At 44.4% G+C, this 15,401-nt stretch overlaps 2 protein-coding genes across 2 annotated transcripts in view; both read left to right on the top strand.

Annotated features, from left to right (window-relative positions):
- The first annotated feature begins 387 nt into the window (after nucleotides 1–387).
- Nucleotides 388–13,218, top strand: hgfac (HGF activator). Its single transcript, XM_084546864.1, has 14 exons — nucleotides 388–582; nucleotides 666–729; nucleotides 1,063–1,156; nucleotides 2,859–2,932; nucleotides 3,049–3,168; nucleotides 4,376–4,507; nucleotides 5,943–6,053; nucleotides 6,533–6,707; nucleotides 7,553–7,650; nucleotides 8,612–8,876; nucleotides 9,912–10,051; nucleotides 10,381–10,521; nucleotides 11,130–11,272; nucleotides 12,070–13,218. Exons 1-14 carry the CDS (start codon nucleotides 517–519, stop codon nucleotides 12,241–12,243), a joined length of 1,797 nt encoding a protein of 598 aa, XP_084402990.1. The 5' UTR covers nucleotides 388–516; the 3' UTR covers nucleotides 12,244–13,218.
- A 585-nt stretch (nucleotides 13,219–13,803) lies between these two features.
- Nucleotides 13,804–15,401, top strand: part of LOC311490093 (protein Dok-7-like) — a gene marked incomplete at its 5' end in the record, with an annotated part of 37,601 nt that continues 36,003 nt past the window's right edge. The window contains 3 exons of the mRNA XM_084547451.1: nucleotides 13,804–13,857; nucleotides 13,955–14,000; nucleotides 15,167–15,397. Of these exons, the coding sequence (XP_084403577.1) occupies nucleotides 13,804–13,857; nucleotides 13,955–14,000; nucleotides 15,167–15,397 (331 nt within the window). The remainder of the gene's footprint in view (nucleotides 13,858–13,954; nucleotides 14,001–15,166; nucleotides 15,398–15,401) is intronic.

Raw genomic sequence — 15,401 nt, 5'->3', positions numbered from 1 at the left:
CTACAAATTGCTCGAAATAAATACCAGCAACAATGCTTATTTATTCAATGTAAACACAAAACAACACATTACAACTTAAAAAGAAACAATATATATAAATATATTATTATTTTATTTTATTTTATTTTAAATAAAGTTAATTCAAATGGGACAAGAAGGTGTTCTGCAGCATTATGGTCCTGCCCCTCTCTGCACCTCTGCCTCTGGAAAGTTTTGGTTTGCCCTCTCCGTCGACAAGTTGCAATGATAAACCGTGGGCGTCCGCAGAGAAGGTGCTGAGGGAATCACCAGCCTGGATATAAGATGCCTCAGAGTTAGACAAGCCTAATGACGCAACGGGTTTACTCAACAGAGCTTCAGTTTGTGAGGGACAGGATAATACATGCAGGGTTTCCCACGTTTCCTATGACCAAAAGCGGACTGAGGACTCTGAAACTGACAGATATAACGTGACAGGCGCGCGGATCCTCATCCAATTTAAGGAGCTAAACTTCTCCGGACAGCAGGGAGCAACAGATGCAAACTTTCATCATGGCATTGTTGAGGCTGCTTTTTCTGTCATGTGTTTTCGGCGCAGGAGCGGTAAGTTTGATCCTACGTGCGTCTGTTCTGCGTGCGTAAAAACGCACGAAAGCAGTGGCTTAACTTATCCTCACTGATTTCAGTGCATATCAGCGTCAAGTAATGAAGCGGTGATCTCCAGAGAGCCATACAAGGAGAGCCGGAAAGGTAAGTTTTACTTCACCGCTGTGTTTAATTTAGAGGGAAAACAGGGAGGGAGGGGGATGCCCAGTGGACCAAATGTACTTTCAGCTGCAAGCAAATGAAAAACTTGTTGGAGCTGAATATATTTATAGCATGTTGGAGCTAGTGTTTGTATTGGTGTCCTATTACATCAATGCTTTCTTGGAGGAGATGTCACTCATCGATTGATGAAAGAGTGACAGGAGTCTTTTTTGTGTGGAGTAAAGGGACAATGCAAATGTTTTGAGGACAGTTTCTGTTTTGTGTAGTCACAGTTTTTTTTTTTTTTTTTTTTTTTTTTTTATGCTTTGTTGCCAGTTCTTACCACGACAGGCAAAGAATGTAAATTCCCATTTCGTCAGGGTGGAATGATTCATCATCAGTGCATCACCGTCCTCTCCTCAAAGCCATGGTGAGTCCTCATCGGCCAGGCACTGTCTGGATATACTGTTTTGGTAACACAAACAGTCACTAATGTGCGGGTAATCACGCAAGGTCAAAACACACTTTCATCAGACAATAATGCGGCTCAATAATTAACAGGTTGCATTGCTCCTCCATCGTATTTGTTTTTCCGCTCAGACACACACAAACCGCGGAGGTTTCTCTACATCACAGATCACAGGTGTCACGTCACATGCTTTTGACAAAACATTAAAAGAACCGAAATGGGATTTTTCTTCCATACAATGCAGCTAGACTGATGTGGTCTGCACTTGGATGAGTGTTTGAGTGTAATTACAGCTGCGCTAGTAATGGGGGATTCATGCCACAGTGTCATCTGAAAACATTAGAGAGGGAATAAGTTATTAAATTGTAATTAATTTATCATGAAACAGCGTTTTCGTAACTGTCTGTATATAAAAGTTACACAAGATAAATTGTTTAAAGTGGCGACTAGAGCTAAAGTTTATGCCGCATTTACTACTTCACACTGTTTATCCTAAGATAAGCAGCTGCCACGGTGAAATCACCATCATCTCTTTTAATGCTTCGGATTGTCACACGGCAACAGAATCTTTTCATTATTTTGGAAAAAATGAGACTCGCTCACAGGCTTTTAATTTCTTCGGAACTGAGTCAGGATGGGTGGATGCCAAGCATGTTGGAGCAACATGTATGCAATTATATATGGGCCAACATCTCTGGTCCACCTACACGTAAAAGTCCCTGCAACATGACCTCATGCGTTTTTTGCAATGCACTCATGAGATCAGTGTCGAGATAAGTCATTATGTATTGCAGATGATGATTGACAGAGTTAGTTGAACGTCGGCGGGTGTAAAACGCAAAATTGCAATCTAGGAAAGCTTGTTGGAGCAGGTTGTGAGTACTTCTAGATTTAATTTTTGTTTTTAAAGCAATATTATGTCATGCATGAGGATTCTGCCAAAGGGCAGAGTGATGGTTTGAGCTAAATGCTAGTAAAAAGCACATTATTTAGCATATGGTGCATACTGTGTTCCCTATCTTAGTTTAGCGCTTCATCATGCTAAAATGTGCCAAATGACCCTTCACTTTCTTCAGACTGGTCTGTTGACCACCAACCATAGGGCTCCTTTGTCGACTCCTAATGTCCTATGTTCCCGTTGCCGTGTTAGCCAAACAATAGCCATGCAGGGTCCACTTCCCTACAAAAAAGATGTTGACAAACCTGTAAAACAGGGTTGAGAGGTAACATTAACTAATGTTGGCAGCCGCTGGAAAAATTACTCAGTTTTCCATTTTTTATGCAAGGTTATGTTGTACAATGTACCCACACGCGTCTTCTCAACATTTTTCCCGTTTTTGAAGAATCATAACACAACTGTCATGTTAACTGACTCTAAAGGTTTCCAATGTTTTTTCTATGGTAATGGTCCCCTGCATGGCTTTTGTTTGTCAGACCAACTTTATTCCAGTTCAGTCTGAAACAACATAGAGGAAATGCAAACTGACGTTGCTAGCTATAAAGCCGCCAACTTTTCTAGACTGCTCACGACGGCCTCCTGCATGCATGGGCGTTCATATCGTCTCATGTGTCGCGTTGCACAATCCTAATTTATTGCAAATGTTCGTCCAGTTTGTAATCCAAGTGACTCGACAGTGACTGTGTTTTCTTTCCCTTGCCACAGGTGTTCTCTCACGCACAACTTTGATCGCGACAGGAAGTGGGGCTTTTGTGCACCGGAGAAAACCCGGGCTGGTGGTTAGTCAGCTTGTGTAGATTAATGAGAAGCTACTGTGAACTCATTGTTTGTACAATAGCTTTGCTTTCCTTCTTCCTTTAATGGTTCTTTATGATGTGTCATAACAAAATTACAGATCCGTGTCAGGTGAATCCGTGTCAGAACGGAGGCGTGTGCACTCGCATCCCGCACGCATCAAAACCCACATTTGAGTGCTTATGTCCAGACTACTTCACTGGAGAATTGTGCGAGCAAAGTAAGTAGCCTTGGTTGTTTTTTACCCCTTAAAGGGGAACTGCTGTTTTTTACAACCTGGACCTTATTTCTGCATAAAATACGATCGTTTACTCACCCGTGTAATTTGCAGTCAGTCGGGAGATGTTTAGATCAGCGTATATCCATATAGTGGGAGTGACTGGAGCACCGAAACGCAGCCTCTAAATAACGCATTATCTGACGCGAAACTCGTTCATTGCACCAATATTTTGTTATCGCACGCTAGCGCTATTCCCCGTTAAGTCCGGAGTTACCTGTTGTCATCATACGGGGTCTGTAGGTCAATCTACATGATGATACATGATGGCTGCTTTTCGGTGCCCCAGTCACTCCCACTATATGGATATACGCAGATCTAAATATCTCCCGACTGACTGCAAATTACACAAAAGTTATATGGGTGAGTAAATGATCGTATTTTATGCCAGAAATAAGGTCCGGGTTGTAAAAAACAGTAGTTCCTAATTAAAGGTATAAGACTATTGCTTCTTATGTCCTTTTTCTGTCTTTTTGCAATATTACCACTCAGAATCTTAGTTAGTGCACACAGCTTTAGTGTTTTTGAGTATTGTTTTCATATCATTGTCCACGTTAGGCTGCTTACTGTCAATCACCTGACAGCCATACATGGGAACAGAACTCCCATAAAAACATGTCAGCTTAAGAAGCTCTATCATGACAAGAGACATCTTGCTGTAACAGTAGTTTTGTCTATTTATTCGTTTTTTTTCCCATTCAATCATATCTGAGTCTAGCGCACACTATCATTGTGACTGCTGAACCATCAAATGACAACTGAACAATCTCCATCAAGGCAAAGTTTCTATAGTAAAAAATAAAATTACAAAAAAAAGTTCACCATTTTAAAATATTAAAGTCTTTTTTTCATACTGCAATTGAAATATCACACACATCTGCTCTCCCGTCCTTTAAATGGGATACGCATTTCAGAGGACTAGAAAATCAGTTCTGAGTCATTTATAAAGAGGTTTTTGCAGTAATTTAAATTGCAACCGAAACAATCAAACATCAAAAAACAAAGGAACAGAAAAAAAAAGTGTATCTACTCTAAATGCATCTCGCGCAGCTCAGCCAACACAGATTCGCTCTGCACGCCCCATTGAGCTCTTCAATCCCCTCTCACATTTCAACCCAGCGCCTTTTATGTGTCGTCTCGGCTTTTTCAGAGAAGTGCCATGAAACCATACACCTGCGCTATTATGACATCGGAGAGACCTGGGGCCGAATTCATCTCCGTAACGTGGAACAGTGCACATGTGTGGCGGGGGAAATCAAGTGTGAAAGAGTCCACTACACAAGTAAGACATGCTTTCTGCTTTTGTTGCCGTGCGCCAACGGCGTCTTGTATTTGCTCTGCTGGTTCGCTTCTGTTGGGACTGATGAGAGCGAAACCCAGTACGGCAGGTTGTAATGAATTGAGCGCTTTGACTCATCAACATCGCGTCCACCCAACATACCCAACAGCTTTTCTCAAAAACTTATCGGTGGAAAGTATCAGTTCTCCTCCCAGCGTGAAGGAAAAAAAAGTTTCACTCTCTCCAAAATCACCACCTAGTAGAAAATATGAAAGACACGCCCTACCCTTTCTTTGATCACACCTCCATAGTTGTAAGAGGAACTTTGCCACGGAAGAAAAGACAGATTATATGACTCATGGTGACTCAGGAATGGTGTTTTAGGGCACTCCCCGTGGGTCCATAAGGTGCTTTCATCTCAATGGGAGATGTTCATGGGTATTTAGCAGATTCTCTGGCATAAAGGAGAGAGCGTCAGTCAGGGGGTTTCATGCTCCCTGAACTGAAACCGCTTTTTGTCATGATGGTAGCAGCTTATCTTACAGTGGAAGACAACCCCTCCTTTTAGCTACGCGGACCTGAATGTTCATTGTTCGCGGTGATGTTTTCAGTTAAAACTGGACGGAGGATTCTGTTTGGCACAGAGATCGGTTTTATCCCTTGATCCACCTGAATTAAAATCCTCTCAAAGGGATGAATTCACCTGCCGAGACTCAAGTGTTTGGACACCGAGGGCTGTGTTTCTTCAGATGCAGAGGTGCCGTCACTGTTCTCTGGAACGTTTCTCCAGATATTGCAATATGTCTTCAGGGAATACTCTAGGCCCGACGCAAACAGAACCAGTTTGCACTAAAATTCGTAATTAAATTGCTCGTGTTGTTGTTGTTTTTTCTGCACACAGTATTCACTTTTCTTTCTTTTCATTCTTTTATTGACATTAACAAATCTGGAGGGAGGTGTCTGCCTTTACCGGCTAAATGCAAATTCTTTTCACCGCGGCCACCAGAGCGTCTCAAATTGCGTGTCCCCGCCGTTCGGTTTATAGACGCGAAACAGAGCAACTTTTGGCAAAAACAGCTCCCTGCCGCAATTGGAAACCGAGCTGATAAAAGCGGTGAGCGATAGCCAGACGAGTAAAGTTGCAGGCCAGAAAACCCAAACAGTGAGCGGGATGTGTTACGAGGACCCCGTAGAGGTGGGCAGAAATGTGGACTCGGGTTATAATTCTCTGACTCACGCCTTTGACGTCACATGCAGTTTTTGAATTCAAGGCTGCGGCTTTGAAATAAGCAAGCTCAGCCCTTGGGCAACAACTTAGGCTAATTATGGATAATAACAGTTATTTAATGAGGAGTGTAGTCTTTAAACAAACTGAAGCAGAAAAAACGAACAGTTTATGTTAAATTGTGTCAATATCTGTGTGTCCCGATGTGTCCAGCGTGCCGTAAAAACCCTTGTCAGAATGACGGAACGTGTCGGCTGATCACGTCCACGGGCAAGGAAGTGTGCCACTGCAGATATGGCTACAGTGGACCTGACTGTAGCTTAGGTAAGTAATAGAGAGATTATCATTCTATTTCTGTCATTCGATTAGCGCAGTTATATAATAGCAAAGTGGAAAATGGGATTCACTGCAGCCTGCGCACACATCTGGTGCCGTTCTTCCGTGCATTTATCAGGCCTATCAAGTATAAAGTGTACTGTGCATGCGTGTCCGTGCATGCGTGTGATAATGGTTTGATTAACGTTAGCAGGTGAAGACACGAGCAAGCTGCTGAACTCGTACTCAGCTGTTGCAACTGTCGCCATTAATTCGCACAGAAAGGTTTCTATTTTTTTTGTGAGACTTGTCCCAACCGATTCCAGTGAGAAGAAACGAGATCTGTCGTCACGCAGATATTCATCAGCGTTCGGAAGCCGCCTGATTGCGCTCGTGTTGTTTACATACCTGCGTTTCACTGTCGAAACAAGAGCTGAGATTGTGGCCGCCTGTGGTTTCTGTGTGTGTGTGTGTGTGTGTCTGTGCAGAGCCAGAGGCGGAGTGCTACAGCAGCAGGGGCACAGGTTACAGAGGGGTGGTGGGCACCGCGATGTCCGGCGCCAGGTGTCTGCCGTGGAACTCAGACCTGCTGTTCGACGAGCTCCACGTGGGCACGGTGGCTGCGTCGCCCCTCAGAGGCCTCGGGGAGCACGCCTTCTGCAGGTGTGTGCGCGCGCGCGTGTGTGTGTGTGCTGAAACATGCCGCTGCGACTGCTGGATTTCCAGTAGCATCAACAACCGCGCAAAGCAAATATTCAACACCACTTCCAGTAGTAGTTTGCGCTGACACCTGTCGTTGCTATCAGATTAAACTGAACCGACGGGCAGAATGAAATATTAAAAGACACTGGTGGTTTCTACAGTAGCAGCTCTTATCTAGAAGCCCAGATTTCCTCACTCTTTTCCTATGAATTCTATTTTAAAGCTGCGGTGTCCCAACTTTTTTTTTCCCTGAGCTAGCAAAAGCTGTCTGCCCCGTTATCTGCCAGCCTCATATGCCAGCGCTTGTCACTCATGCAGATGAGCCCTCAAACAACATCTACTCAGAAGCAACCATAAAACCACCGTGAGCATTAAATTAGCACGTGGTGAAAAAACCAGCCCTATCTCTGCTACCTTCGCTCTTCGTCCATCCCTTTCTGCTTTCCTCAGCTGTTGTCGTTGCTATAGCTACCAATCAGGCATACGGCATACCTACAGCAAATGGTATGTGTCCCACAATGTCTTCAAACATCAAAGAAATGCTGAACTTTTGGATTTAGGCTCTGCAGTTAGAGAATCTGAAAGGCTCAGCCTTTGACAACAGAAAAGTTTCATCTTGCAGCTTTGACGTAACTAAAAACAGGAAGGAATTCTGACCGACTTTTGCCAGAAATTGAAGAAACAGCTCCTAGCTATGCAGTCTAAAAACATACTGAACCCCTGAGCTGCTGTGTTGTCTGAAGTGCAGATGAAAAGAGATCACGCCACACCTACACACACTCTGTCGCAATGTCCACTGTGTGCAGAAATCCAGACGGGGACAAGAGGCCGTGGTGCTACACGCTAAATGACAGCGCCATCTCCTGGGAGTACTGCGACGTCCCCTCCTGTGTCATGGCTTTGTGTGAGTAACACGCCGTCGAACGCGGCGTCGGCCGTTTTTGGGCCGTCGAAACCTTTCGTCACGTTGGAAATCGTGGCGTGTGCAAGAACGCAAATGATCACATCTGCTGGCTTGGCTTCATCAACCACACGCGTTTGACCAGACATCTTGATTCTGCTGCCATCAGTTCCTTCGACTGCTAATTGTCCCGCATTGCTGTTAATTATAGAGGTTATCTTTATGTGAGTCCAAGCCGCAAGTTTGTACCTTTTCAAGGATGGGGTTTTATTTTTAGGCCGCGCTCATCCTCGCGAAATATTAAAAGTAACCATCTTTTCATGAAGATCTTTCAGTGCATCAATATCTTTGCTCTCTCAGCCCTGATGGCGCGTCACAGTCGGTGTCAGTTGCCTTTTGAGAAGCATTCAAAACCGCTCAGTGCTTCATTAAATGCCTCCAGATTTAATTAAAAATCCATGGTTTGTGATAAAAAGCTCAGAGAATGCGTCTAATCTCTCAAAAGTCCCATTCGCCAGCGTCTAGATGAGGTACCGGGGGGGGGGGGGGGGGGGGGGGCGAGGCATGACTCACAGTGGAATCAACATGTCATGTCAGGTGGAGCCAAATGTTTATGTGCTGAGTGGGATCTGGCACAGTCGGCTTGTCTTGTCGTGATGCCAGGGGTATGCACAGAATTCACAAGCTTCTCCCATCTACTGTGACATATGCTTTGCAGCGAGCGGGGTGCTCCGTCAGCCTAACATTATCACCCCATAGAACCACTTGTTTTGCTTCTTGGAGGTGGAAATCAGCAAGCTGCAGAACCAAAAATATTCAGAAGAGGTATTTAGGAAGCAAGTTAAAAAAACATTCCTAGCTGTTAGACTGGTTTTAGCGGTTTAGTTTCTTTTCGGAAAGTTCTAGTTTTGTGGTAGAACAGCGTTGCTAAGTCTGAAATATCGCCTGTTTTACCTCGTTTCAGCTTCTTCTCGAAGGATTTCCCTTTTAAACGTGCCGCCCCGCGTTAAAAAACCGAGCCCCTCCAAGCCGACCAAAGGTCCTGTGTGTGGGAAGAAACACAAGAAGAGGTTATCGGTAGCCAGGGGCCGGATTTTGGGCGGCACCTCGGCCCTGCCGGGTACTCATCCGTGGATGGCAGCCATTTACATCGGACAGTCGGACTTCTGCGCCGGCAGCCTCATCTCCTCTTGCTGGGTGGTCTCTGCGGCACACTGCTTCTTCCGCAAGTACGTGTTGGATAATAGAAATTCTGTGTTCTTTCTTAAAAATTAGAAGAAAGTGCCATGGACGTTTGTTGTCCTTGCCACCCATTTCAGAGAGTTTATAAAAGGCAGTTTGACTCAGCTATATTAAAGAAATCATTCCTCTTTCATAATTCAGAAGCGACTGTTTCAGGCTGCGCGGCCGCCATTGTGGCCGACTCAGAGGTCACAACTCAAAAGGCGAGTGATTTAGAGGCGCTGACCCCTCTGCATCAAAGCTTTATGAACACACGCTATATTTAGACAAGCATCCAGTTCTAGGAAAACCTAAAAACGTCTCATGATGTTTACGTGCAACTACATGCGCTTCCCTCTGATGTCACCTGACGGGCATCTGCTGCCTTTGTTCGGGTTCAGAGATCTCCAGCTAAAGCATTAACGCATCGAACTGGACTTGAGTCGCTGAATGCATTAAACCTGCTCTGTGTGTAGAAGCTGTATTTTAAATAAACTAGGTTTTAGTTCGCCATTTGAAGCAGGAAGTAGACATTACGCCCCACAATGCAAAAGTGTTGAACATAATAAACAGCATACTGGGGAACTGGATATTATTAGATCCCGTGCATTTGTGTAAAGATTATCTGGGGGATCATACTTGAGGAAAAGCCCATGGGAGGTTGAGAATTAAGTCCAAAGTGTACACGAAACATTTTATGGCAGTCTGCTCATTATATTTCTTGTGCAACCATCAAAAGTTTCGACTTATGTAGAGCTGATCTGGTCTGCCTTTTCTCAATAATCCCTTCTCTTGTTCTTCATGTTTCCTGTCTATCTACTGCAACTATCCTAAGTCTAAATGTGACTGCTTAGGAACTGTTGGAATGAGGCACTCTGGGATCCATCCTCTGGTGTATTATGCGCACATAAATTCAGACTGCAGAGCTTGACACATTCTGGCTCTGGAGAAAAATATGAGACAGACAGTTTTTGCTCATCCTAAGTGTTGCGAGTGCATAGCTTGGCGTTTACCGTTGATAAAATTAAACTGTCTTCCCACAGCCCCCTGAAGTCTCAAATTCGCGTGGTGCTCGGCCAGCACAGATTCAACGTCACCAGTCCCGAGACCAGGTTGTTCGGAGTGCAGGAGTACATCTTTCCCAAACAGTTCTCAGTGTTTAATCCAACGCTACATGACATCGGTAATCATTAAATGCACACACACACACACACACACACACACACACACACACGCGTGCACGCTGGTGACTCACATAAACTCGAAGACCTCCAGTCTCCTTTAAGAAACACACAAACTCACTTAAGACCCCACTCTGTGTGCACAGCTGTGCGTCACCGAACAGCTGTGCCCCCGTGCTCCCCCTCGCGAACACACACACACACACACACACTGGCTGTTGGGGTGTGGCGGCGGTTTCACGAGGCGGCGGAGTCTCCGAGTCTGCCACTCTTTTCAAAACTTATCACTGTTTCTCTGCCTATGTTGTAACGCTGCGTTTCTGTTTGCCAGTTCTGGTCAAACTGAAGAAGCAGGACGGGCGGTGTGTGAGGAGGACCCCATTCATCAGACCCATCTGTCTCCCAGAGAAAAACATGATGTTCCCCGTTGGCTACTGCTGTAGTATTAGTGGCTGGGGACATATAAGTGAGAGTAAGTGATGAACACATCATGGCGATGCTGTTTCATATCAGCTCATCAGTTATCAGTGATAGCAGCCATTTACAATCAGACACTGAAAGTGATTTCCTTCCTTCCTACCAAACATGCCCCGTTTGTTTGCTCTATAAGTTTTCTTTCTAAGGATTTATATTTGATGCATGAAAATTGAGGATTAAGCATTTGCTTCTTGATGATCAATATCTTCATCATATCTGTCTTAGCCAACATCCGAGTGGCTTTGCTTAGCATAAAGACAGGAAACGGAAGGTCTGGCTTTGCGAAAGTAACATCAGCACACATCAAGCTGACAGTCAGTCGCCTGTGTCGGGCCGTTGGTGAGCATCCTCGGTCCTAGTTTGTTTCACTAGTTGCGCCACTTGCGCTTGTTTTCGGCCCTTTGAGCGCGTTGAATCAGCACCGAAGCCAGTCAGTGAGGGAAAGCGCTCTGATTGGCCGTTCAGCGCAGCAAACTAACGCGCTAGAAGAGAAACCACAGCAACAAAAGCAGGCTAACAGTGTAGTTTAAAGCTCACACGCAGAACTCTTCACCAAGTTCCTGAGATTCCACCTTTGTTACTTGTTTGTGTTTCATTCCACAGAGGCAAACAAGTACTCTAGCCTGCAGGAGGCTGTTGTCGGGCTGATTTCTAATGAGCAGTGCAAGAAGCCGGAAGTCTACGGCAACCACGTCACCAACGACATGATTTGCGCGGGGCTCGGGCAATGTGCCGACGCATGCCAGGTAGGAAAGCGTTTTATTAAATCTAGCTCTGGCAAAGGAGGAGCTAGTGCCCTTTACCAGAATCCAAACAGAAACATCTTTCTTCATTAAGACATGTGGCTCAACCAGATGGTAGAAATAATACTCTCGCTTGTCATATTATTTTGGTTTCATTTACTAAGTCCCTCCTAAACACTGAAGAATTATTATTATTAGCTTATTCTGACAATGCTGGCTTACTGTTTTTTGATTTAAGGCGTATTTAGTTGTTTTTATGGTAACTAATAATGAAACATTTCCAGTTTACATTTTTTCTTACTTTCTCATTCACCAGCATTTTACTCAAGTGTTTGGCCAGACGTTTTAACATTAGGTGTGTTAGTTGCTTCTGTCAGCTACGTCACTGTGCAAATAAACACCCAAGAGCCGACATGTAGTTGTGCTGACCTCCTGCCTCGGCTCCGGAGGCGTTGATATAAGAAAGTTGACTTGAGGCGTCTGAGTAATGGAACAGCACTTAAGATGGCAGCAGGGATTCCCCTGAGAAAAGTTCTGGGGGAAGTTAGCAAAGGGTCACAATCTGCGAGAAACACAGATGTCTGCAACACCAGACTTCCCACTCAGCCTGCAGTTGTAAAATATTTAAGCTCTTTCCTCTTGAATTAAATGTCACAGCTGACTGTTTGCTGGCTCTCGGGTATAGCAGAAGTTTTTAGTAATAGATTAGGTTTCAAGCGTGTGCTGTTAGCGTGCCTCCACTTTGATCTGTGCGCGTATGTTTATATGTGTGGGCTGCATCTACTTATGTGTTTCCTCAGGGCGACTCTGGAGGCCCGCTGGCTTGTGCAAAGAATGATGTCAGCTTCCTGTATGGGATCATCAGCTGGGGAGAAGGCTGCGGCCGCACTAACAAACCCGGAGTTTACACAAGAGTAGTGAATTATATCGACTGGATCAATTCAGTGATCAGACGCAAACCCAAGGCTTCATGAATGGGCATCACCTCAACTTTAGCTTTACTATGTGAGATATTGTACAATATTATATTTTTTATTATTATTATTTTATTATTGCAAAGCTTGTGGAAGTTTATACTGTGTCTTATTTTACTGTGAAACATGTTGTGACTGAATAAACCTTCACTGACTTGATAAAACGCTGAGTGTCTTTGAGTGCTGCTTGGGAACAAAACCGTCTCCATTCATGATCCACTCACAAGGTTTTCCAGGTGCATTCAGCTAAATGTCATGGTCTTTATCCGCAGATGGAGTTTGCGCAGTCGTTATGTGTATTTGGGCTTCTTTATTTCTTTTTAAGTAAAGCATCACAGCTCATTTTCAACCTTGGAAATAGTAGAACATCTGGAAAATCTCACCTCAAGAGCCACTATTCTCACCTAATCGTAATTATATGCCGATACATTTCAACATTGTACAGATTTGTTGTGACACTTCCATTATTTACAAATATACAGCGTAGTTTAACGTTTTATTAAAAGTTGAATTATATTCTAGCACTGTGTAGTACTCTTCTTGAACCGGCTCACAGTTTAATTTGAAATGAGCTGCACCAATTAACCCCCCAAAAAGCAACACCTCCAAAATAAAACGTAATAACGAGGAGAGTGTATTGTGTTTGACACTTGGAATGAAAGTGCTTAAAAAAAGTGTTGTAGATTGAATATAAAGTCAAAATGACCGAAGCAGGACTTTGGCGCCACCTATGGCAAAAAGTGGTAATTGCATACGTGTTTTTGAGCCCCACTTCTCAGATCTAAACTACCTTGCTTGTGTAAAGTCCTCTGTTGAACTTGAAAATTAGTCACTCTTCCTAATGGAGACAGCTACCTGATGCTGGATCAGCACTTTGCGAACCGTGCATGGTTTGTGATTTTTAAGCGGGGGTGTCTCCACAGACACAGCGTTACGAATGAATCCAGGGACTTTCGTGTCATTTCACCAGCAGATCAAGGCTCAGTCACCGTAATGTTACCTCAGTTGGCAGTTAAAAATGATTTTTACCAAGATTTATAGAAATAAAATTTTTTGGGCATTGCCCCTTTAATTTTTTATCATAAATTTATTTTTTTAACATATCGCCATCTTTAAAAAAAAAACATCCTAAAATTCCCAAACATCTTGATTCCTTATAGGATGATTCAGCCAGCTAATATATTTACTTCTCTAAATCCATATCTGATCTTTTTTTTTTTTGTTTTTTTTGTTTTTTTTTGTTTCTTGATTGTTTCTTAGTAAGTTTCAATAAAATGTGCTTGTGGTATGTTAATCACGCGACAGTTTCTTCTTCCAGTAGTTTTCCTTACAGCAGTAGCAGGTGGTGCAGGCCAGCCCAGGTGGCAGCAGCATGGCCGGCTGGTGCACAGACCGACAGAGAGACAGACAGACAGACAGACGGACACTAGTCATGCCATTTTCCATGTGCCTTCCTCGCTGGGGGCGAGTTTGCGCCCCACAAGCGGAGAGCGCAGCTATTTTGAAAGTGACCCCTCATTCAGGCAGCGACTCTGCAGCTGTCAGGAACCATGACTGAAGATGACGGATTCTGTTGTCGTGGAGGGATACGCCAGACTCAGAGATGGGAAAAAGGTGTTTACTTTGCGCTTAAATTCGCCGAAGGACGCGGCACAAAGTACCTCAACACACTTTAATCTGTGCTTAAAAAAAGTTTGCTTTTGTTTCACAGTGGAAAACTAGGTGGCTCGTCCTTCGCAAACCGTCGCCCGTAGCAGGTAAAGAAACGCTCGCTGTCTGCTTGTACTCGTTTCCAAGACTGTTATCCAAATGTGACGCTTTGCAGTGCGTAAACAAATCGTTGCGCACGGTAGCTGCGCCACAGCGGAGGAAGATAGTAAGGTGAATGTATCAGGTGTTGACGCTGCGTGTGTTTTTCAGTTGCACCGAGCTTCGGCTTGACAGGGCCAGGTTGTGTTTTGTCGTATATTCCCAACTCGGGCCCGCGGGTCCCTTGGCTCCAGTGAGGTAACAGTGATACACATAAGGCTGGGCTGTATTTAAAAAGTGAAAGAAAAAGAAGAGAAGGTCCAGATTAAATGTGTGCAAACGACGTGTTTACGCCGTGGCTGACACCTGAGTACAGACTGAAAGCAGAAATTAAAAATACCTTTCAGTGAAGCTGCATTCAGGTGCAAATTTTGTTGCTGCAGTTTGGAAAATTGTGGAGCAGCACCAGTTTTCTGTCTTGAATTTGAGTATCTCTTTGTGGAGCCCAATTGTTGATATCATCTCTGCACTAGTTTCAAAGAAGTTTCCTACACAATTTTGAATTTCCCATGTTCAGAAAGGCTCATGTTTAAATTATTCCCTAACCTTTCACAAACTGGCCCTCAGCTGATCCCCGTCAAAGTGAACCTACAGCCAGTGTCTGTAATTTTAGATGCACCGTGAATGTGAATCGTCGTGTTATTAATGAGCCTTGTCTTAAAACCTAGGCTTTGGATTCAGAGGGATCGCGTGTCCGACATTTGACCACAGAAAGTATCTTTGTTTGGTTCCTAACATGCTCCACAGGTTGGGCTAAGGTTGAGCGCCGCTCCTCCTCACATCTTTGATGTCGGTGTTGTCACAGCTGCCTGCGCTCATGCCTCAGTTATGTGCGTTAAGACGAGCGTGTGAAGGGGAGAGGTGCGCGCGCACAAACACAGTGTTGTTGTGTCAGTTGACACTGATTGTTTGAAAGGTGCCAACAGACTAGAGGACGCAGCAGCAGCTACTGTGGGTCAAAATGCACCGTATTACTAACTGCCAGTAACGCGGGGAGATCATTATGGATTCTAACCGTTTCCAGTGAATTTCAGGGAACTGTTGTGTCTAAAAAAACAGAAAATCAATAATGTTTCCAGCAGTTTTTAAGTGTTTTTCTGTCCGACTCCTCCAGATTGCCTCGTGCTGCTGGTTTTCAAAGACAAAACAGACCGAGCCCAGGGCAACAAGGAGAGGGCGAGTGTCACCTTGGAGGAGATCTGCGGCCTGGAAGCTGGACAGTGGTATGAGGGTGTGGCTTTTACTCTGGCCATCCTCTGCCTGAATCAGGCCGCTCTGCTGGGCTTTGACAGCAGGGACGCCCTGCAGGCGTGGGACGCCCGCCTACGATACAGCCTCGGAGAGGGTGA

The sequence above is a fragment of the Chelon labrosus genome (assembly GCF_963514085.1).
Source record: "Chelon labrosus genome assembly, chromosome: 1".
Classification (NCBI taxonomy): Eukaryota; Metazoa; Chordata; class Actinopteri; order Mugiliformes; family Mugilidae; genus Chelon; species Chelon labrosus.
Note: the sequence above shows the minus strand (reverse complement) of the source record. Positions and strands in the feature narration are given on the sequence as shown.

Coding starts and splice junctions, on each gene's coding strand:
- hgfac (XM_084546864.1), top strand. CDS start 517: ATGCAAACTTTCATCATGGCATTGTTGAGGCTGCTTTTTCTGTCATGT. Junction 1,157..2,858: donor GTCCTCTCCTCAAAGCCATG/GTGAGTCCTCAT, acceptor CCCTTGCCACAG/GTGTTCTCTCACGCACAACT. Junction 8,877..9,911: donor GCACACTGCTTCTTCCGCAA/GTACGTGTTGGA, acceptor GTCTTCCCACAG/CCCCCTGAAGTCTCAAATTC.